The sequence below is a fragment of the Parasteatoda tepidariorum genome, chromosome 2, assembly GCF_043381705.1.
Source record: "Parasteatoda tepidariorum isolate YZ-2023 chromosome 2, CAS_Ptep_4.0, whole genome shotgun sequence".
Taxonomy (NCBI): Eukaryota; Metazoa; Arthropoda; class Arachnida; order Araneae; family Theridiidae; genus Parasteatoda; species Parasteatoda tepidariorum.
In genome coordinates, this window is record NC_092205.1 from 92,892,659 (window position 1) to 92,915,161 (window position 22,503).

A 22,503-nucleotide genomic window follows, 5' to 3' on the forward strand; every position below is an offset into this window, starting at 1 on the left:
ATACTAACATTAAAGTATGAAGGTGCATGACTTACAACAGTAATGAACAAGTAAAAGGAGGCCTAATCAGGATTACCAAAAAAGCAAATTCTTTCTAAATCTGGCAACAGTGTCATCTTTTTTAACAATATATGTATAAATAACTAAAATAAATGTCCACTTCAAACTCATCAAAATTACTCAATATCAATTATGAAATACAGCAGATTTGAGTTCAGAAATTATATTAATTTCTTTTTTTTTAATCAAAAATAAAATTATCTGTTTGAAAAATATTGCCTCGTAGAATAAACTGTAGTAAGCAGCTGTAAACTTTCTAACTGGACATTGAGCTGATCAAGAGCTCAAGATTGTTGTTTTTTACATTTATATTGAAAACAACATCTATATTAAATTGAATATTTTCTACTACTGTAGTTTACTTTGACATTGTGATTGTCAAAACTAAATCCAACAGTTATTTTTGTTATCATTAGTCAAACAGCATTTCTGCAGAGATGTATTTAAGCAAATTTAATGATTTATTTATGCTTATTCAAAATACATTATTAAGTTAAATTATGTACCAACCTTCGATTTTTCATGATGGAAAACTAAGCATATTTTCATTGTTCAAGCAGACTTTCTGTCAATTGTTTCTGGACGGGTCTAATAATTTTTATTAAAATTGTGTGAAAAATAAAAATAAAAGGAAAAATCCTTTCAGATATTTATGAAGAAAAAAAATATTTTACAATAAATAAAAGTTTATTTAATGCAGCTGAAGAAATTTTGCTATAGAAAAATTTAAAATTGCTTAATGCTCACAGAAAGGCATATATACTGGCTAAAATTTGCATGTACCAAACTGTTCGTTTACTTTAGGTTTTATACTGAGATTTATTTATAAATATACATGTGCATAGAAAAAATAACTAAACATATATTCAAGAAACTTGAAATAAATGTGCTGTTTTCTCAACGCAAAATGTGTAACCCCCCTCGTGCTACTCCTATGTCCTCAGATTTAAGTTAATGATTGATATTTCTAAAGGCAAAAAAATAAAAACATACTAAAAATTTTTTCTTTACTTTTTTTGGAATTAAAAATTATTTTTTTTGGAATTCAAGCCATTTTAATAGCTGAAAAGTCTACCATTCTGTTGTTCTACCAAAATTTGTTAGAATAGAAATTAACTGCATAGAAGATACTTCTTTATGGATTAAAACTATTTAAAAAAATTCTTTGATATAAGTCCTGTCTAAAATTTCTCTTTACATTCAAGAGCTTTATCAGTTGTTTTTTATGCTAGTTTCTCCTTGAAAATTCTTAAAATAAAGGGAGCCAAGAGTTTGAAATGAATAGCCTAAAATAATTTTTTATTTCATTGGTAATTATTAATATATTGTCACTGAAAAGCTGGCAACTTAAGTGCAAAATATTTTAATATTACTTGTAACGTTTATTTTAGTTTTGTTATATGTTTTTGAATATCTGTTTTTAAACTATTTTAGTTACAAAATATAATTCATTTGCAAAATAAAGCTTGGGGCAATATAAAGCCACACTTTTTCCAAAGTTTACATTTTTGCACTTAACTGTATTTTTAGTATTGTTTACCAAATGCATTTTCCACAAGTTTCCTGAACTTGCAATATATAATAGCATAATACATAGATACATCTTATTACTGTGGAAATTGTGCTGGTTTTTCCAACACACTCTCTTGAACAATTTGAAAATGTGGCTTGTCATTTTCCTGACCCAATCCGTTCATATATGCATATGTAACTAATGTATTTGTGAAAATTAAATGTACATACCATTTATGTTAGGTGAAATTTTTTATTCTGAGTCTAAATTTAAAAACAGTCAGTGACTTGCTATAACATTATTGTTAGTGCTAGTACACATTGAATAATATTTACACTGAATATCAACAGTAAATATTTATACACATATATAGATTGTTTTATAGACATTTCTTGAGCAATAGTGTCTTCCACTGTTGTTTTAAGAGGTAGATATTAGCTAAAACTAACAACATCTTTCTGTGTGTATAGTGATACACAAGGTGTTCTCAAATCAACACCCTTATGATTTTAGAATCCTAATGCATGCTTAATCTACAGGTGCATGTATAATTTTTGAATCCTTATTAAAATATAACTTTATCACGGAATGAATGTGGAAAAAATATGGTAAATAGCAAATTATTCACTTAACCCATTTATTCACTTAACCCATATATATTAATATTTAAGACAATTAAAACTATCCTTCTAACATTAAATCTATTGGAAACAATTATTAAGATTAAATCTAAGAGTGCATATTAATTTCCGACATTTTGTATGGCAAACAATGTAGCACTCTATGAATATACATTAAGGGCTGTCATTTGAGAACACCAGGTGTAAAAGAAATCTTTATAGTGGTGTAGTGGAAAGAAATATGTTTAAAATGCCTAAATTGGATGATGCAGTAATTGTGAAAATAATCTACCGCACCGATTGATTGGATTGTCTCTCTGGCTGGTTTATTTGCTGATGGATCCAAAATCTGCCTTGAAACTGCGCCTGTCTATCGAGTATTTATTGTTAGCCTCGCAATCGTATGTCCCAGAATCCATTTGTCTCGCTGGAGTAATTTCAAGCTTGCTCTTGATGTAATCATGCTCTTTCTGCCATGTTGTAATCTGTTTAAGAGAAAGAAAAAAAATTATCTAATGCTACCTAAGAGATAGTCTACATTTAGAATTTATTTAATAAGTATCCCTTGCAACAATTTTACCTTGAGCCCTGTTGGACTCAAAATTTGCCCGTTATGGGTCCTTTATGAACTTGCACTGAGGGACCAATATAGGATATTGGTCCCTCAGTGGATCATAGGATATTGGCTATATAGCAGTGTTCCCCAAACACCGATCCACCGTACCCCAAATTAAAAATATCTGTGTTCCATTAAAAAAAATTTTATTTGAAAAAAAGGGATCCCCCTAAGGTAGTGCCATAAAATTTTTAATGTTTGTAATGTATCATTGTCTCCGATTACCCCCAGATGGAACCACCTCATTGCAAAGAAACAAGCTCAGGGTTCTCATTGATTTAACGTTCTAGTAAGTTAAAGTGTTGAATCACTTTATATTTATTTTTTGGTGTAACTGTATTTTATTTTGAAGGCATGTTTAAATACAATTAAATTAAAATTAATAAATCAAAATAATATAAAACATAAACAATCAACTCCCCCCCAGTGGGCCATGGTAAAATAGGACCAGCATCGGCCTTTATGGGGCCTCTAGGGGCTGGATAATGAATATAAAATATAAGGTGAATCTGACAATTCTATACAAGGTCGGTATTGGTTGTGAGTAGCTGTAAAATATCAGGTGAATTGAACAATTCTATATGGAGCCAATGTTGGAAAATAAAGGCCCTTTGAAATCTTATTGAGCCATAATTCGTGAATATTGATCTAATGAGTCTTAATGTTTATGAATAAACATTAAGGGCTGCAATTTGAGAAATTGTCTCTCTTGCTTGTTATTTGCTGATGGAGGTCAAATTTGCCTTTTCTGTGGTTTGCATTGCAACAGCCTATGTTAGCTTTTGCCACTTATAATACCTTATCAATTGTTGTTGCTAGAGCTAGGGGTTTTCACTATTTGTGTGATTTTTCGCAAGACACTAGTAGCCTATCATTTTATCTCTTTAATTTTTACTTTTTTAATAAATTGAATAAATTTACATTTTACAGCACTTTAAAAGGGAAGGAAACTTGTATCGACAATCCAATATTTTTTTTTCTTCTGACATCTGTAGTAAAATAACTTTAAAGAAGTTTGTAATTTTTTTCTTTCACTCACTTTAAACAGAGAAGTTAGGTTATATAAACCTTTTCATATTTAACCAAACATTTATTGAAAATTTTCTCGACAAATCTGAAATCTCTATAAGTCGATGTTGGAACTTTTTTTTCTTTTTTTTTTTAAATGTAATCATTTTAAGGTTTACATGGGCTAGAGAGAACAAAGAGTACCTTAAGAATTTTATTTTATGTGAACATTTCAAGTATAATGTTCTCAAGTGTTAAATTGATTACCTGTAAATATGGATGGGCGTGAAGCTCAATTCCATCTTTAAACCATGTGATTCTGGGACGAGGATCACCTTTTGCAGCACAGATGAAAGATATTTTGTGGCCTAGTATGAACTCATAATCAAAGTGGGATGCCTTGATAATTTTCGCACCCTGTAAACATAAATTAAAGAAATGCTTTCACAATTTGTTTTTCAGTCAATGGATTAAAATTATTTTATTACTGTTAAGTGTAAGAGTAGGTTAATGAATATTTTAAATAATAATAATAAACTTAATTTGTAGAGAATATTTTAAAAGCATAGTTTCCTATTGAATATAAACTTTCTATTTCAGTTTTTGCAGCGCGATGTAAGGCTATTTATCGTACAGTCAACAATAATATATGATCTTTTATTTCGAAATCTGAGTGTTATTTAACTTTGAAAAAAGGCCAATCTAATAGGGGGGAAAAAAACTCTGTTTAGGAATTTTTTTTAATAGGACAAGGGAATGAATAGAAATTCCCTTGTTAAGTTATATACAGTATATACAGTATATTGTCTAAGTTATATACAGTATTATACAGTTATTATACATTATTATAATAGTTGTCTACTTATATATATATATATATATATATATATATATATACTCTATTATATGCTCTATACTATACTATATACTCTATACTATACTCTATTCTATACTATATACTCTATACTATACTATATACTCTATAATAACAACTTTATTATACAGTATTATACAACTAGAGATCTATAAAAAAACCTATGCTTTTCAGATTGGTGAGTGTGCAGCTTTCTTTCAATTTTTGTTTTAAAAGACAGTGCATTTTTTTTTTGTTTTTTGGAAGGGTGAATAATGTATGCGAATAGCTAAAGCTGGAATGTAATTTTTTTCTCTCTTCTTTTTTTTAATTTTAAATCAAAGTATAGTAATTAAAATTACTTGAAAATTGTTAAGAAGAAAGGCGATAAAATAAATTATATGAATGTAAGCTTGTACAAAATGTTCAAATTAGAAATCCATTGGTGAAAATAAGTTCGACATAAAATGTGTACCTCTTGGAAGTTTCCTGGATGCACACAGCAAACAGTAAAGGGCTTTACAAAAATTCAAAATTTGTTTACCTTAAGATATTTTTCTAGTTCTTAAAAACTTTGGTGATGTAATTTTAAGGTATTACAGTGTCTAGTGAAGGAAGGATAAATTTCAAAATCATTAGCCTGACCCCTAACCCTATAAACATGTTTTTCCACATAAATTTACTGCATAGCTTGAAGAGAACGTCATACCGTGAAATAAAATTTTGGTCACAAATTCTCTTTCTCCTTCGTAACTAATTTAAAAGAAGAAAAAAAAAGTAAGTTCGTGCAAACCTAGAGTAAGTCAAAAAGTTTAATTTGCTGAAAAAAATATTTCGAAATATTAAAATGCAAACTAATTCTTAGAAGGGAACTTGACCGTTTCGTCATCCTAAGTTATCTTCTCGTAATTTATTTTCATTTGTATGTTTTTTAAAATTTTCTTTTCAGTATTTGAAACTACTTGGCTTACTCTAGGTTTGTCTGAACTCTTTTTTTTTTCCTTCTACACTTTAAATTTTATATTAGTAATGAGAAATTTCACAAATAATTCACAGTAATAGGCTGAGATGGCTGGGCCATCTATGGAGAAACCCTGAAAATAGCGCCATGAGAATAGTTACCTTTAAGAACCACGAGGGGTCACGTCCCAGAGGCAGATCCCCTACTAGATGGCTCAACGACATCGAAAATGATTTGAAAACCCTAAAGATTAGAAATTGGAAGGGAGTTGCCATGGATAGGAGGCGCTGGCGTTTGTGAGCTATTGAGGCAGCCAAGGCCTACAAGGGGCTGTTGCGCTGACAAGGAAGAAGAATGAAGAAAAAGGAGAATTTGCACCGAAAATTTTCTTCCTCTTGGCTTGTATCTTTCTCCCAGTATTTTATATTAGTCGTTGAACAGCCGACCCAATTTTTTGGGTTTACGACTATTAATGTTCAACTCCGTAGCCTTGTAATTTTGAACCCAATCCAGAAGACAAGGGAACTCCTGGATCAGTACCCCCAGAGGTATTGATTTGTTATTGGAACATGGAGAACTTTGCGACTCGACAAATTTAACGTGCATCAGTCATCATTTACTACACAAGGAGTCTTCGCCGCCGGGGATCGAACCCACGAACTCTTGGGCATGGGCCCAGCTCCCTACCAACCAGGCTGTCCAGGTCTCTTTGTCCCAGTATGGCGTCCTCTTAAAGGAGAGATTGTAAAAATTGGAAGAGTTCTCGATACTTACATTTTCATTATCGTAGTATTCTTTTCTCCTGGCATTTGTGTAGAATATTAATCTGCTTGACCCCATCTTCCTATGTTTTGTTTTTCTTCTGCCGCCTTTTCGGGCTGCATCTGACAAACTAATCAGCAGTACTAAGAGGCAAGCTATCCAAAGAGCTATTCGCCATTTCATGATGGTGCTTTGAGGGCGCCTGGTGTTACATACCTTGAAGTATAGAAATTTGTTCGATATTCTAGAAACATTTAAACGAAAAATCGTTAAAATTTTTGTACTATTTTTACAGTCCCTTATATCCCGTTTGACGATGGACACGAAAATTGAGTGATACAAACAGGGTGCGTAGCGTTTTTAAAAAGTGCTTAAAGGTGCTTATTTTTGATTCTCTTTTTTTAAAAGCCCTTAAAGGTGCTTTTTTCATTGGGTGTTTTTAAAAAGTGCTTAATTTTCCCTTTTTTCAAAATGAGATTTTTCCTTTACCATGTTGATTTTTGCTATGAATTATGCAAAAAAAAAAGACACAGTTCACATTGTTCTATTCAACGTTTTCACAATTAATTCAACCCCAATCTATTTTGGCATATTGTCAGTCCGCAGCGTATGAAAACGCCACTCGTTTTACATAATTCAAAAGTTCATGAATTTTGACAATTGTCAAAAACAATACCAAACGTTTTTTTTTTTTTGACATGACGGTTAAAACAAGATAAAACCGTCAATTGTGAAAAACTTCCCAACCCTGCCTAAATATGGAATTTTTTTAAAAGTGCTTAAAAATATTTTTGGAGTGCTTGAAAAGTGCTTAAAAGATGCTTATTTTTTGTTAAATAATTTGGCTACGCACCCTGTACATAGCTGCTAACTCTATTGGATTTTACAGTAGACTACTGGATCTTTTACAGTTTCTCCTGGTCTACTGGTTTATTTAAAATTCTGGTTTTGGTACATTTTAGAAAATTGCTTTAAATTGAGTAAGTTTCCTAAAGAAAATCCCTACTGAAATAGAGCTTTTGTACTGATTATTGCTTGTTTGAATATTTAAATAAATATTACTGATACATAATGAAGTATTTATAGAAATTAGTTCAAAACTTTTTTGTTCCAAAATGTTCAGTTTTTTTTTTTATTCAAACTCAAATTATAATTTAAATCTTCTAACTATCTTTGATGAATTAAATGCCTATTAATATTGGAAATTGTGAGTAAACATAATACATAACATTAGAAGTATATTTAATGCCAAACATAACTTGAAAATATGGTAGTTTTTTCTATGGTGATGAATATAAAAATCCCCAAAAATTCCATGCGTGTAAAATATTTAGTACATTATGCAACAATTAGCACGAAATTTGTATTACTTCGTAACAGCTACTGGATCGTTTCTTATCCGTGTTGGCCGCTATGATGATATATTTGAGCACGCGATTTAATGTTAGAAATTGTGAAATACGAAAAAATACGAGTTTTTTAGTTTCCACAAATACCGATTGAAAGTTGGTTTATTTTAAATTTTATTTCCTCGCAAGCAATTTTTAGAGAAAAATGACAGGAATTCGAGTGAAAAATTGCTCTAAAGAGATTCTCAATTCTCATTGTGAATCTCTTCATTGTGAATCTCATGAAGTTCAGGTGCCTTAGTATTAAGAGAATTATTGTACGCTAAAGTAAACAATCGGACTATCCTTAAAATACTTTGATTATGGTAGAAATGAGATGAGTATTTTAACACCTTTGTATCTACCTCAACAATAAATATTTCTGAATAAATAAATCTAGTAACAAAATCACGCGTTTTGAAATTTAAATTCTAAAGAAAAACTATGAAAAGAAATAAAAAGACATTTTAGTTTCTGTATATTGCAATATTTACGCCACTCTATAGATTTTTTAAATGTCCTACGAACCCTGAAACTATAATGAATTCATAGAATATACTGAGTTTTGTTTTTCTCTCTTTAAAAAGAAAAAAAAAGGAGGAATTTAATTATTTTTTGGAATTTTTAAAAGTAGCACGATATTAATGGAGCATGGTATAACGAAAGTCTACTGTAATATTATTTTCACATATTTTTAAAACACAGATCATTCCATTTAAAAAGCGCAAACCTAAATTCACTGCTTTCGACAACTTTTTAAGTCTAAATATGATTAATAACGACGTATAGATATAATCAGATGTAATTTATTTTTCATGTTGCATATTCTGGAAATATATCTAAAAAGTTTTATCCAAAAACAAAAGAATTTTTTTTAATGAAAAATGAGCCAATCGAGATGTCTAAGCTGATGTGTCTTCACTTAATTGTCCACTGGAAATCCATCAATTATCAATCCGCGACAGATGCCACCAATAAGAATACGTTTTTTTATTTTTATTTTATTTTTGGATAGCAATACGTCGTCTTATAGGAATAGTGCAAACGGAAATTAATTGAATGATAGACGAACACTGATCTAGTTAAGCCTCTGACTTGGGCATCTCTATTTGAGAACTTGATGTCTCTGAGAAAATAGCGTTTTAAAATTTTGATATCAATTAGATTACCTGCTCCTTTTATAATAGTAGGTTTTTAATGAGTAGTTTGGAGAAATTGTGAAATGTTTACAGAAATGGAGCAAAATAATTTCATAATTTTTAAAATAATAATTTTTATAAAAATTCGTTTTGGTGCGTTGCATCGGTTAAAGAAAGTGGTTTGGGACACAATTCATCGAATTTACTCTTATTTTTGACCAATAGAAAGTGGAAAAAAAATATTCTTCCTCCTATTTTGGCATTCACCTATTTTGCCTAAAAATATGTTTCCTTGAAGCAAAATTATTTTCCGATTTTTTATTTTTTCAATCGATTGAAAAGAATGAGATAAATTTAAATAATATAGGTGTTTCACTCATGCATAAAAACATCTTGTTCAAAATTGATGCACTTTTAGCTATGTCCACTAATATTGTCCACTATTCCCTACACTAGTGTTTGTTAAGATAACATTGCTTAGTTATATCTATCAAATTATTAACAAATTTAATACGAATCCTCATGTCTATCACGATTTTGGCATTTGCAGTTTTGTTTATTGAAATTTCGCTAATTGCGGGTTTTGTGATTAATTAAATGTTAAACTCTTATGAGTTCTTCTAAACTCTTATGTCTTAACTTTTAGATTAGCCTTATTTCCTTATTTTTGTTTACTTAGTAATCCACCCTTTTAAAAAAAGATTCAAAAAATGTTCTTTTTTACTTGCATCGGAAACTACATTAGCTATAAAAAGAATCTGGTAAATGTGTGTTTAAACGGGATAAGAATCAGAATCATAGCTTAAAATGGAAGTTTCATATCGTGCGAACCTTCACTCAGTTCAGCATAATTTATTTTATTGACTCTTAAACTGAGTTCAAAACATCTGGGATCTATAACTTTATATGTATTTAAGTTTGTCATGTCATAAATATACTTACATAGGAAAACAGATTTTTGAGAAAATTCATGGTGTTTCTTTTAAAGCTGAAATTTTTTTCTTTTTTATATTGATATTCATTGCATATAGATAAGACGCGTGCCAATTAATATTTTAATATCGTAACTAAGTTTTAAATTTACGATCTCATTATGAAAATTTCTACTGGAATGTCATTAAAATTATTTAATATGTTCTTAATTTTATTATTTATTTATTTAACAAAAATGTTTCTCGGTTTCAGAAAATATTAATTTTTTTAAGTTCTTGCGCAATTACTTATACTTGCTGAAACATGTTTGTTTTATTCCTGAAATCCTATTTTATATCTGTTTTGTTTTAATTCTAAATACTTTTCTTAAAAATTTTATTTATATATTTTTTTATGTTGAGTTGCATTTTTAAAAAGCAAACAACCATCGAAAAATATCGTGATATTTTAAAGACTCATTCAGCTCCATAATCAAGATACTAAATTAAAAACTATCGAATATAATTTTTAACCAATACGAATTATGGTTATTCAAATCGATATCTCCTTAATAAAGTTTAGTTTGACGTCGCAGATTTTTTTCGTAATGCATTTTATTTTTAGCCTGACTACACACTACTTCTATTTAACTGCTATAAATAACTTATTTTCGTGTGTTAGTTGCTGTAAATAACACAAAAACACCATGTATCGTCAAGATAAAACTACTCATTTAAATTCAATTTATAAAATAAAATTATGAACTTAATCATTTCTACGAGGCACCATCTATACCTATTTTAAATTTATTGTTTTTCTTTTGTGATGTAATTATTGGTGACAGGAAAGTAATATATCTCAGCGCTTAGTTAATCTCCTAACATTTTTAAAAAAGACTATTCTCGTGTCACTAAATGACTTTTTTAGATAAACACTCAATTACTTTTCCGCCAAAATCTTGCCATAAAACCCCTAAGCCTTCCTGCCCTTGAATCTAATTTACGGTCAGAAGCACAAATAAATAAATCAAACAATCACTTTAGAGGTAAATTTCATTTCCACCTACATGCATTACTCCTCCTACTTAATTGGAGGCGGACCTATGAGAAAGCAAATCCTTCCATCATTTCTAACGTTGTTAACGATGTAAACACAGAAGGCTTACCTAATAGGGAAAATCGAGAGCAATTACGTTTCAAGTTGTTTCTGCGACCAGAAGCGGCACTTAAAGAAGAAGAAAAAAAATTAAGTAGATGAAAAAGGGTTGTTCTGCTCCCTGGGGGTTGCTTGTTGCCGGAAGGTTCTTTTTCCACCTATTGATCTCGAGAAGAGTACGGATTAATTTACTTCTCGGCTGCAGCTGCCGCAACGATTGTGTGAAAGGGGGTTACCTACTGAAGGGAGACGACGACTATTGATTTTAGGGGGCGCGAAAGTTTCTGTCTCCGATTTTGAAGTCAAAATCCACTTTTCTTAAGGGGTGTAATGAAAGTGGTTTGTTTAGGAGAGATCTAAGGAAGGTTGCCGTGAACTTGATTGCTGTAAATAACAAGGAAGCTATTTTAAAGGGTGTCGTTTAAGATTACGTTTTTTCTTTTTCGTCTTTTCTTTCTCGCTTTTTTTTTCCCTTTCTTTTTTTATTCTTCTTTTTAATAATATCGTGTTTTGTTTCTTCTATACTGCGAATTCGCTTACAACTTGGAAAAAAATAAGGATTAATAAATAATTTTTGAGAAATTGTTTAAGAACATCGACTTATTAAAAAAGTTGAAAATCAGACACCAGTTAGAAGATTTAAAGCAAAAAAAGGCGTTTTTTTTTCTTTTCTTTTCCCCCTCCAAAATATAGAGACGGTGTCTTTATAATTTGGAGGATCGCATATCCTCATTAAAGCTGTAATACTAAGTCCAAATAAAATTTTCTTTTTATTTTTAATTACTCAATTACTGTTCAACAATGTTTTTTTAGTTCTTTTAGCTTCTCGAACCGAAGAACAAGTACAATAACACGTTATTGTTTTTTTTTCAAGAAGTTCAAACATTACTTTTTAAATTTAAGTATTGATTTTTATCTTAGACATATTTTATTGGAATAAATGTAAATGATAAATTTAAGCTAGCAATTCGGTAAATGACATATTTTCGGAATTGCTTCAGAACAGCTGTAGAGTCGAATTTGTTAATAAAATAAATATGTCTTATTTTGCTAAGGAATAAATGTTAAAAAAGAACAAAATTTTTTAAACTAACAGTTCAGAATATGACAGATTTCCGTATTCGCATCTTAATACTTGTAGAATAGAATTTGGTGCAAAAAAAAAACAAGTGATTGTACGTAATAATAAATCAAGCCTAGTTGCGGTAACTTTAAACCGCCAAGCACAACCATTTTACCGCCAAGCCATTCATTGTTTTCTTACTTTATATTTTCAATTTTTATAATTAAAAAAAAAAGAATAATAATAATGAATTAAAATAAAAAGGCGTGTTAAAATATTTTTTGTAGTATTAAGTTCTTTTGAAACAATAGTATGCAAGCTACGCAAAAATTCTAGCCCTTATTTAACATATTTCTGATAGAATGTTTATATTTTAAATATAGAGTTTCCATTCCAATGCTAGAACATATAAGAAAAGCCAAGCGTTTGTTTTTGATGTTGTCGTCTGCCATTAAGGCAGAGGGGTGCGATTATTCTTGTTTTACAGTGGCGCCATCTATGGCCAAGAATTTGACGTCTGCCACACCCGTTAATAGGGCGGATTCATTCGTCCATAGATCGTAATTTTGACCTGAACCAGAGAACGATCAATCTCAAATTCAGTACCCCCAGAGGTATTGATTTGTTATGGGAATATGGAGGACTTTGTCACCCGTCAGATTTAACGTGCACCAGTCATCATTTACTACACGGGGAGTCTTCAGCCGGCTGGATTCGAACTCCTGTTTTCAAAAACGAGCGTTTGTTTTTTTAACTATCAGTCTGATCACTCAACTAATTGTTAGATTGATCCATGTATATCGTTTCTTTCATTATTTTTAATTGAATTTATAAAGTTCGTTTAATCAAATGGAATCATTCTAAAAGGAGGAAAATTCTAAATATGCTTTTAATCTTTATTTCATTTTCACTATCTGGCACTATCTTTCGATACATGCAAGACCGTTACCTACCCAGAATATAAATCATGCTGTATTTTAGACTCTCTAATAATTTTTTCGCTCAAAATTATGCCAATACCATTCTGCAATCAACAGTTTTTGAAAGATATTTAAATGGTGAACAGTTTTTAGATTTTTGATAAGTATTTTGTTTTATTATGCATTTAAAGTCAAAGAAAAGTTTTTAATATCATCCAAATTGCTTTTCATCAATTTAAATTACAGTAAGATTAGAAAATCTAAAGAACTGAGAAACATGTAGTTTAAAATTACTTACTCGAAACCACAAATGACATAATTTTATTGCTTCAAAGTTTTGAGGAAAAATTCAATAGAAGTTCTAAAAATTTTCAACCGCTATATCTCCTAATCTCATAATGTGACACCCCCCCCCGTGGCAGAATTTTTTCAGGCTTTCTGCGACAAACTTCCCTAGCACTGATATATATTTGGCTTTAAGATACTTTTAATTATAACAATTACTAATTTAAAGTAACAGAAACGTTGTGTTTACAAAAGAAAGTATAGAATAAAAATATATGCAAATTTTTAATCGTAAATAATATTTTTTTAATTATAATATTATAGATGATATTCTCGCATTTTGTAGGCGGAAAAATGTACTAACTGTTTCCTCTTTCAAATTTTGTAAATCATTACACAAATTAAAATTCTTACATAAATTAAAAGTCGTGAAATCAGTGCAGTAACTCCCAAAATAAAGAATACGCGAATAGGACTCTTTAAAAAAGAGATACTCAAATAAGTGCATGTGAAATATGGTGTTCTTTAAAAAGGAAAAAAAAAGATGAATGAAAGAACATCATTTCTAGATCAAACTATCTTTTAAATATTCGCGATTTCTGAATTTTTTTATTTTATAATATTAATTTGAAATTCTGGCTGAAGCCCGTCATTATTGATTTTTTTTTTTAAAAATCACAAATGAGAATAGAGAAATCATGATTATTTCTTTCCTCTCTGATGCGCAAAACAGACATCTTTGAAGGAAAAAAAAAAAAAAAAAGTTTGGCGAAAAATTATGCGGAAAAGAAAACCAAAATTTTTCCCTTTCCAAATGAAAAATCTTTCTGCAAAAACTCTATAACGTTCTGTCCCCACGATTCTGCCACAGGGCTGACCCCTTTATTTCCTTCCTTTTTTTAACTTTGTCTTATATACTAGTAAATTGGAAGTATATATCTCTAGTGGTAGATACACTACAGTACTCCCCAACCAGAATAATATCTGTGATAGAATTCGATGAGCGGATACCACTAGTTGATTCATTGCCGTTTTGTGAGAAGCTGGGAGAGCTGTATTAAGATTACAGTACTTTTTGAGTGCTAATCGTGAGAGCTGTATTAAGTTCACGGTCGTGAACTCTCATGTGTTGCCGTTTGCAGTCGAGTGTATGCGTTGTACGTGATCGAGACTGAGAAGCAACAGCGTGAGGAGGACAATGTCGCAGTCACAAGTTGCAAGTCAATTGTTCAATGTGGACCATGCATCGAAGTAGGCGTGTTCAAATAGTAGTGGGCGTTTCTGCCAAGATAGGCGTGTTCACGTCACGTCCAGGTCACCAATGTGGAATGAGCAGTATCGACAATGTCAACCTTCATCTATGAAAAGGTACCCCAACATAGAATGCTGGAAATGGGAGAAATATCGGTGTTAGGTGCGAAGTGCCACTTGCCGATTCGTCTAATCGGTAAAGACATAAAATTGAAAGTCGTAATTTTAAAAAAAAAGTTCAAACGTTCTGTAATGGTGTAATTCGAAGTTAAGTCCTTATTGAAGTAGAGCATAAATTGAAGTAAGGTCATCATTGAGTTTTTTTTTTGGGGGGGGGGCTACATAGAATTGAGTTAACGTGTTTTATATACTAGTGAATTGGAATTATATTTTTGTAGTGGTAGATACACTGCAAGGACACTTGTTCTTTTAAAATAAAAGATAGTTTTACATACCTCATAAACAAAATGCTAAGCATCCTAACAATTTGCATTAGCTTTGAAGTCTTCAAATCTAATTGTATGTTTGTACTAATTTTATCTGACTTTTTTGCTTGATCATTTTAACTGTTTTTCTTATTTTAATTTTTTCTTTCCTTTTTTTTTATTTGTGCAGGGGGGTTTGGAATGTGCCCTACATCAATCACGCTTACCTTATTCATGGATCATTGTTGAGAGATACAGAAAACTATCCTTCATATATTCATGGGCTGTTTGATCCTGATATGGCTTTCTGTAAAAATTTGCGTGATAAGGTAGGTTGTTGTTGTTCTGTTTTGTTTTTATTTCATCAGTATATTCTGACATATACTCATTGTCCAATAACCTCCACCTTATGTATTTAAATAAAAAAATTTTTTTAATCGAGATAAAGCAAAAATGAAAATCTACTCTAACTTTCTCAATTAAATATTCGAGCAAGAATTTAACTGAAATAATATGAATCTGTGACGAATCATTATCAGGGCTAATCTCACTAAAAGCCTAATTAAATGCATCAAAACTAGTTTTATTGTTGGATAAAACTAAAGGGAGGTATAAACGGTTATTAGAAACTCCATTTATTTTTATCCTACAGTTCAAACTTCTTTTGATGGCAATATCACTTGCATTGTAAATAACCATGATAATAATTCGTCAAATTTTGATAATATTTTTTTTTCTTACTTAAATCTTACTTTTCAAGCTCTTATGAGTAAATGTTTATGTTTAATTTAAATTCTTAAATTTCAAGATGACCTGTAATGACTATTCTGAATATATACTTTCAGAATCCTTGTTAGAAATGGAGTAAATTAATATTTACATGAGGAGAGAAAGACACTATGAAAATCGAATTAATCTCTACTGTTACCATGATACTGATGGTTACCATGATACTGTTACCATGATACCGTGGTACTGAGAACACAAAAACTAGTTTGATTGTTTATAAAAACTTTAAGACGTTAAAAATGCAGTACAACTTCTTTGTTTCTTCAAACAGTTAATCGATTTTGGTTTGCTTAGTTTTTGAAATGTTAACCTTTTAGCAAATAATTATACAAATACTGTAAAAAGTTAATACTTCTTGCTTAGCTATCAAAATTTCTTAAGGGTAAATTGTGTCAAAAGTGTGGTTTATGAAAAATTGCAGTTTATATCATTGAGTTATAAAGATATTCTACTGTAGCCTATTTTATAATAACTGTAAAAAAAAAAAAACACTTTCTTTGTGTTGTAAATTTTTCATTTAATTTCTCTTAATTAACTTTTTTTAACAAAAAAAAGAAAAGAAATGTAGACATGTTAATGCACCAGTGGTTTGATTTTTATAACTTTTGTATGTATTTTTATTTCTGATTTCTGTTAAAAGTTTAGAATTGTGTTATTATTTGCACTCAGTTTCACACCTATAAATCCCTCCCCCTCATTTTTTCTAAATTGACACTTTCAACTTCGAATGCATTAAAAATAAACGAAAAAATTAGATAAGAAAATGTTTCAAATTATCATATCTTCAAAGCTAAATGTGCTAATCTAATACACTTAGTTATAAAGCTTAAGTAGTTAAAATTTTATCCAAATGTGCTTACAAGTCTAGCCTCAAAATTTTGTTACAATTGAGGCTTTCAAAAAGTTCGCTTATAAACTGGAAAATATAGTATAAAAGTGTTATTGCAAAATTTGTTTTGGGTATCAACTAGCTACATTTTTTCTCCATAACTCTTAATTTTAACATAAAAGTATTTAAAAAACCTATATTATTGAATAAAGATATTGTCTTTTTTTACAAATATTTATTCTTTTTTAGGGTATATTTATGTACATTTCAAATCTTCATGACTTTGGTCATCTTATTAACAGTGAAACGTTTGACACTAGCCATCTACATAATGATCTGTATGAAATTTACACAAATCAAGTGGTAAGAGATTCTTTATAATAAATATTCTATAAACCCTTTGATTTGTAAATACTAACTTTTACCGTAATTATTGAAAATCAGCTATATTTTCTATTATGAAATATTAATTTTAATTGAGTTATCAATTAATTCTGTTATTCTAAAAAGAAATTTTTCTTCAAAAATTTAGCTTTTGTTTGAAAATCCACTACTGATAGAAATATTTGCCAATAGAAATCATTTTTGCCTTATATCTTTATTTTTTTTTCTTCCAAAAAATAAATAAAAACGTAATAAAATAATCTTGATAATTCTTTTAAAAACATACATTTAAAGTTTATGGATTTGTTTCTGCTCTTCAAAATGTTTCTCTGAATTTAGTTATTTGTAACGATTTTAAAGCCGCTTGTTTTTTATGTTGTAATTTAATCTGTGTTTTTTTTTTGTCTCTGTTTGATTTGAAAACTAATCGATTATCCAACTTCTTCTAAATTTAAAATATATGTAAATTGATTGCAAAACTGTATATCCTGAATTTGAGATTTATCTACTCTGAAGGGAATTGCAGTTACATATTTTTTATTGTCTCAAAAAAATATGTATTTAAATAGAATATTTATGGTCAATTTTATTCAAAAATCGTATTCTTGAACTTCTAAGCTGTATAAATTTTCCTGTTTTCAAAGATGCATTTACTTCAAATATAAATCTTATTAACCAGTAGTTTAATCATAATTTTGCAAAAATTTTTTTAAAGATATTAAGTAACATGTTAAGCTATATAACCTGATCAAGGAACACTATTTTTCGTAAACTGATTGTTCATTATTCTTTTCATTTCCGTTCTGTATTATACTTATTACTCTATAATTTCTTCCTAGGATTGGGAACATCGGTACATTCATGAAAATTATTCAAAAGTTTTAGATCAAACCCATGAAGTAGCAATGGTATGTTGTCTTTTTTGTATCTGTTTTATCATTATCTGAATCCTTCTAATTTTTATAGCTATAACTTTATATTATTAGTAATGCACAACCTTTTTGAGTGAAGGTCAGCTGCTCAAAAATTAGGCTCGTATGGGCTGCAGCAATATGTAATAGAATTTCTAAATAGTTATCTAATATTCTAAAATATAAAGACCAAACTAATAAAATATATGCAAATGGAAAATAACAAATTTATATATATATATCTGTCATCTTCACTGCCCAGGGTGGGCCTTGGTCTTCTCAAGAAGTTTTTCCAGGCCAACCTTTTTCTTGCTATCATTTCCAGTTTTTAATACCAAAAGGTCTTTTACTAAACCGTCTATCAATCTCAAATTCGACCTGCATCTTTTTCGTGTGCTGACTGGTCAAGCATATGTATGTATATATTTATATATTCTTGATAGAGATACATACTACTTGTGCAAAATAAAAACTCTTGTTGATACAATATATGTCTTTTCTACAAGTATGAAATTTGTAAGATATCTAGTTAAAGTCTAAAGAGGATACAGTTTTCTACAGGCAAAATAGTGACAGGGGAAAAATGGTTGCTTGCATTTATTTTATAATTGCTTCAAATAATCTGTATTATTTTCAATCTCTGTTGTAATAATCTATATTGTTTGTTATCTATATTGTTATTACAGCCTTGCCCAGATGTATATTGGTTTCCTGTTGTTACTCCCATATTCTGCAAACACCTCATTGACACTATGGAGGAGTTTGGACAGTGGTCTGATGGATCAAACAAAGTAAGTAGTAAACGAACAAAGAAGTTTTCCAAATCATTAATTGAAAAACTGCTTACATAATATTACAGGGTAGTTCTCCCTAGAAAATCATAAAAGTTGGAAATTTTCATAAAAATCAGGGAATTTTTTACATTTTTGATCCAAAATCGAAAAAGCCAAAGAGTTTGATTTGGGGAATGCCAGGCGTATGATGCTTGCACTAATATTTAATAGCACGTTACTAATACTTAGTAACGTGCATATTTCAATTGGAATAGCAATTACTGAAAAATTTTCATATTTTTTTGGTTTACTTTTGGCTACCAGATTACAAAAAAAATTTATCAAAACTACAGAAAATTTAAATTTCTTGATTTTTTAAGGCCCCTTATTTCTTATTAAATTTTTTTAAAACCGTGAGTGAGTAGCTTTTTAATGTTAGTAAATTTTTTCAATTTTGAATTCCTTTTTAACATAGACAAATTTATTAATTTGTTTCATATATTGCAATCTTTTTGAAACTTATATGATCTCTAATTGGGAATCTGTACAAAAATGCAATTTATTATTTCATAGTTTTGAAAAAAATTAATTTCCACAGAATGTTATTAAATCTTTTGTTATGCTTTTTAATATTACTTCAGACTGATTTAATATTCTGGAAAACTATTTTTGTTTCTTCAAAAAAAAAAAAAAAATCTATTTGAGCAGAGAAAAACATTGCTGTATTTTAAAATTCCTATCAATAAACATAGAAACTATATAGTTACTGTACTGAGCATAGAAATTGTACATAGAACATAGAACTGAACATAGAACATAGAAACTGTACTGTAAACTGTATAGAAACAGTATAGTAACAAATGAGTTTTTCAAAAACCACTCCGTAATTTCATTGCTTAATAATATCTTTTAATCTCATAATTCATTTATTTTAATGAATGCAATAATAAAACCAATTCTATACACTTGTTGTTTAATTCTGATAATTTTTGAGTTGAAAGACTTTTAAGGAACTTATATACATCACAAAGGAAATATTTGACACGTTTAAAAATTTCATGGTCATAAATGTTATAATTTTTTAAAATTATTGTATTTAATGCTATTTAAAAATTAAAAGTAATAATTAGCAAAATTTGCAAATGCAGAGATGATTGTTCTCCGGAAAAAATCTAGATTTCGGGATTTTTTGCTAACCTCTATCCGGAAGTTTCTGGAAATCCAATATTCAGAAGTGTCAAGAAATCATCAATCACATTTATGCATAAAAATTCTTGTACATTTTATTTAATAACATCTATTTCATTCGTAAATATTTTTTTCTGGTAGAATAATAAATGTGATTAGAGATAAAGGTAAACTTATACATAATTATTCATTTAAATTATGCTGCATATAATTTATTTAGAATTTCATGTTTTGAAAATATCAATAATTTAAATTTATAAAGGCATTAATTTTTTAAGATGCATCATTAATGATTTTACTCAAGAAATTTTCAGGATTTCTGAGCTGGGCTCACAATTACCCCTGCAAATGTAACCTGTATAATAACAGAAATGTTTCTATGTTTTGAATTGTATGGTTATGCTCTGCTAATATTTCCGTACATTTAGGACCCACGTCTTGCCGGAGGTTATGAAAATGTTCCTACCCGTGACATACATATGAATCAAGTCGGGTTTGAGCAGCATTGGTTGTATTTCCTTAGAGAGTACATAAGACCAATGCAAGAAAAAATATTCATCGGATATACACACGATGTAAGTTAATATTTTTCTTTCCTTTTTCATCAATAATTGATATAGCTGACAATTACTTGTTGATCGAAGGGTGGCTGAAATATAACTATTCTAAAAATTTTTTAAGAATTCAAATAAAGTCTCTAAAAACATCAAAAATAACTTTTAAAAATTTTCTAAAACATGTTTTTTGTTTTATTTTTTTTACAAAAATTATAAATTGTACCTTGTATTTAAAAATGTAATGAATGAAAATCAGGTAGTAATAAAAATAAATGTGGGACTTTGGAATAAAATAGAATGTAAATAAATGCCTGATTAAGATAGATTAAGAGTTAATTGATTTTTACTTACTATCTTTAAGAACACTAAACCTATTTTTTTTTAAATATTTTTAAAATTTAAGGATTGTCTATAGTGCAAAAGTGAACTCTTTATCTTGTAAAAATCTGTTCAACATAAACATTTGTTATTGGAGGATATTTAAAATAACATGATTCAATGCTCATTTTTAACAGGACACGGGATCACTGTCTTATATGGAAAGTTCCTTTTATTCAAAATTTAACAAAAAGAAAGCGGTTGCACAAGTTTTCATGAACGAGTACTCATTTTGCAGAATTAAGACAATTCTACCATATGATATAATAATAAAAATATTTATGTTTCATTCTAAAATAAAAGCACAGTGCTTTTTTTTAAAACTAAAGTAATGGGTCATATTTATTGAATTTTTTTTTCCTTGTAAGTACTTTTCATGTAAGAATAAATTTTTTTTTGTGACCGGGCAATGATGGGTTAGGGTTAAAAAATAAATTGATATTAATTGCTTTTTTTCATTTGAATAAATGATTAACTTCTAATTAATTGATTCGCTTTGAAATTTGTGGAAAATGTTCCATTGAAATCGTAATGCTTAAAGGAATTATAAGTATTTGTATTTAGCAAGCAAAATGCTCTTAAACTGAAGAGCTTCATTCAAAATTCATAAAAAATATCTGAAAATTTAAAAAAATGACCAAAAAAATTATTTCATTATTTAATAAATAAACACGAATGAATTCTTTAATAGTAAAAAGCAATCAAACATGCATTTATCTTCAACATCCTAGTCCTGCTAATGAGTAAAAAATAATAAGTCAAAATCTAGTATGAGCTCTTTTTTCCCCTTTTTGTTTAAAAATAATCTAACATTATTATTAATCATCAAACAAATTAGGTTAATTCCTTTTTAGTTCAATTATATCAATAAACCTGTAAAAAATATACCATTAATTATTATATAGTTTTAAAATATTTTTTTTAAACCTACGAATGTACTTTTTGTATTTATAAAAATATATTTTGTTTTTATTTGGAGTTTTTACATTGATTTTATTAATTTATCATTTGTCTTACACGGCGGCTTAAATGGAAAAAATTCTTACATAAGAAAATTCATAATAGTTAAATTATGAAATATTTTTTGTAAAACCTATTTAGTAACTATACTGACTTTACAATAGTGAGACTAATTGCAGCAAACAGTTCTTTTTTTGTAAAGCAGTACTTCAAACATCAATCAAAGATCCATTACCAAGGAAATTTTTTTTTTATTAGTCTGATTGTATTGATTATTGAATTTTAAACTTTTTCTGAAATATCAAAACAGTATATATTTTATTATTTCTTATTCTTGTTATAAAAAAATGTGTGTTATAAAGAAATGTGAATAAATTTTTGAATTTACCCATAACATTATTCTTATAATTCCATATTCTTGTTAACCATAAATTTTTATTAAGTGCACTTATCAGAATTATTATCTTATTGTAGATTTAATAAAATTACCTAAACATGTATGACTTTAATTACACCTCTTTTTATCACATCATGAATTATTTAACAAATTTATTTTCAAAAACTTTTTTATGACTTTTATTTAACCTTTTTTGTAGATTACAAGAAAGAAGCTATAATAATTTATATAATATTTAGATTTAGCCAAAATATCAACTCTATCTTCAAATTTATGTATTTTAAAAAATATTCATATTTATTTACAGAAACATATTTCTGAATAAACTAGAAATTTATGAAAATCAGTTAACAGTGTAATATAAATTAGGATGATCTGTAAAAGCAAAGTATTATTCTAGTAATGA

The 22,503-nt window shown here is 28.7% G+C and overlaps 2 protein-coding genes across 3 annotated transcripts in view; one reads left to right on the forward strand and one right to left on the reverse strand.

Moving 5' to 3' along the window:
- The window catches only part of LOC107442755 (procollagen lysyl hydroxylase), a 57,892-nt gene that overhangs the window by 27,150 nt on the left and 8,239 nt on the right, over window positions 1–22,503 (forward strand). For both annotated transcript variants that reach the window (XM_016056390.3, XM_016056389.3), the window contains 5 exons: window positions 15,122–15,260; window positions 16,799–16,912; window positions 17,773–17,841; window positions 18,531–18,635; window positions 20,234–20,380. In XM_016056390.3, the coding sequence (XP_015911876.2) occupies window positions 15,122–15,260; window positions 16,799–16,912; window positions 17,773–17,841; window positions 18,531–18,635; window positions 20,234–20,380 (574 nt within the window). The remainder of the gene's footprint in view (window positions 1–15,121; window positions 15,261–16,798; window positions 16,913–17,772; window positions 17,842–18,530; window positions 18,636–20,233; window positions 20,381–22,503) is intronic.
- On the reverse strand, window positions 1,806–11,267 carry LOC107442757 (immunoglobulin domain-containing protein oig-4). Its single transcript, XM_016056391.4, has 4 exons — window positions 10,998–11,267; window positions 6,406–6,609; window positions 4,085–4,234; window positions 1,806–2,678 (listed from the first exon to the last, which is right to left on the reverse strand). Exons 2-4 carry the CDS (start codon window positions 6,574–6,576, stop codon window positions 2,520–2,522), a joined length of 480 nt encoding a protein of 159 aa, XP_015911877.1. The 5' UTR covers window positions 6,577–6,609; window positions 10,998–11,267; the 3' UTR covers window positions 1,806–2,519.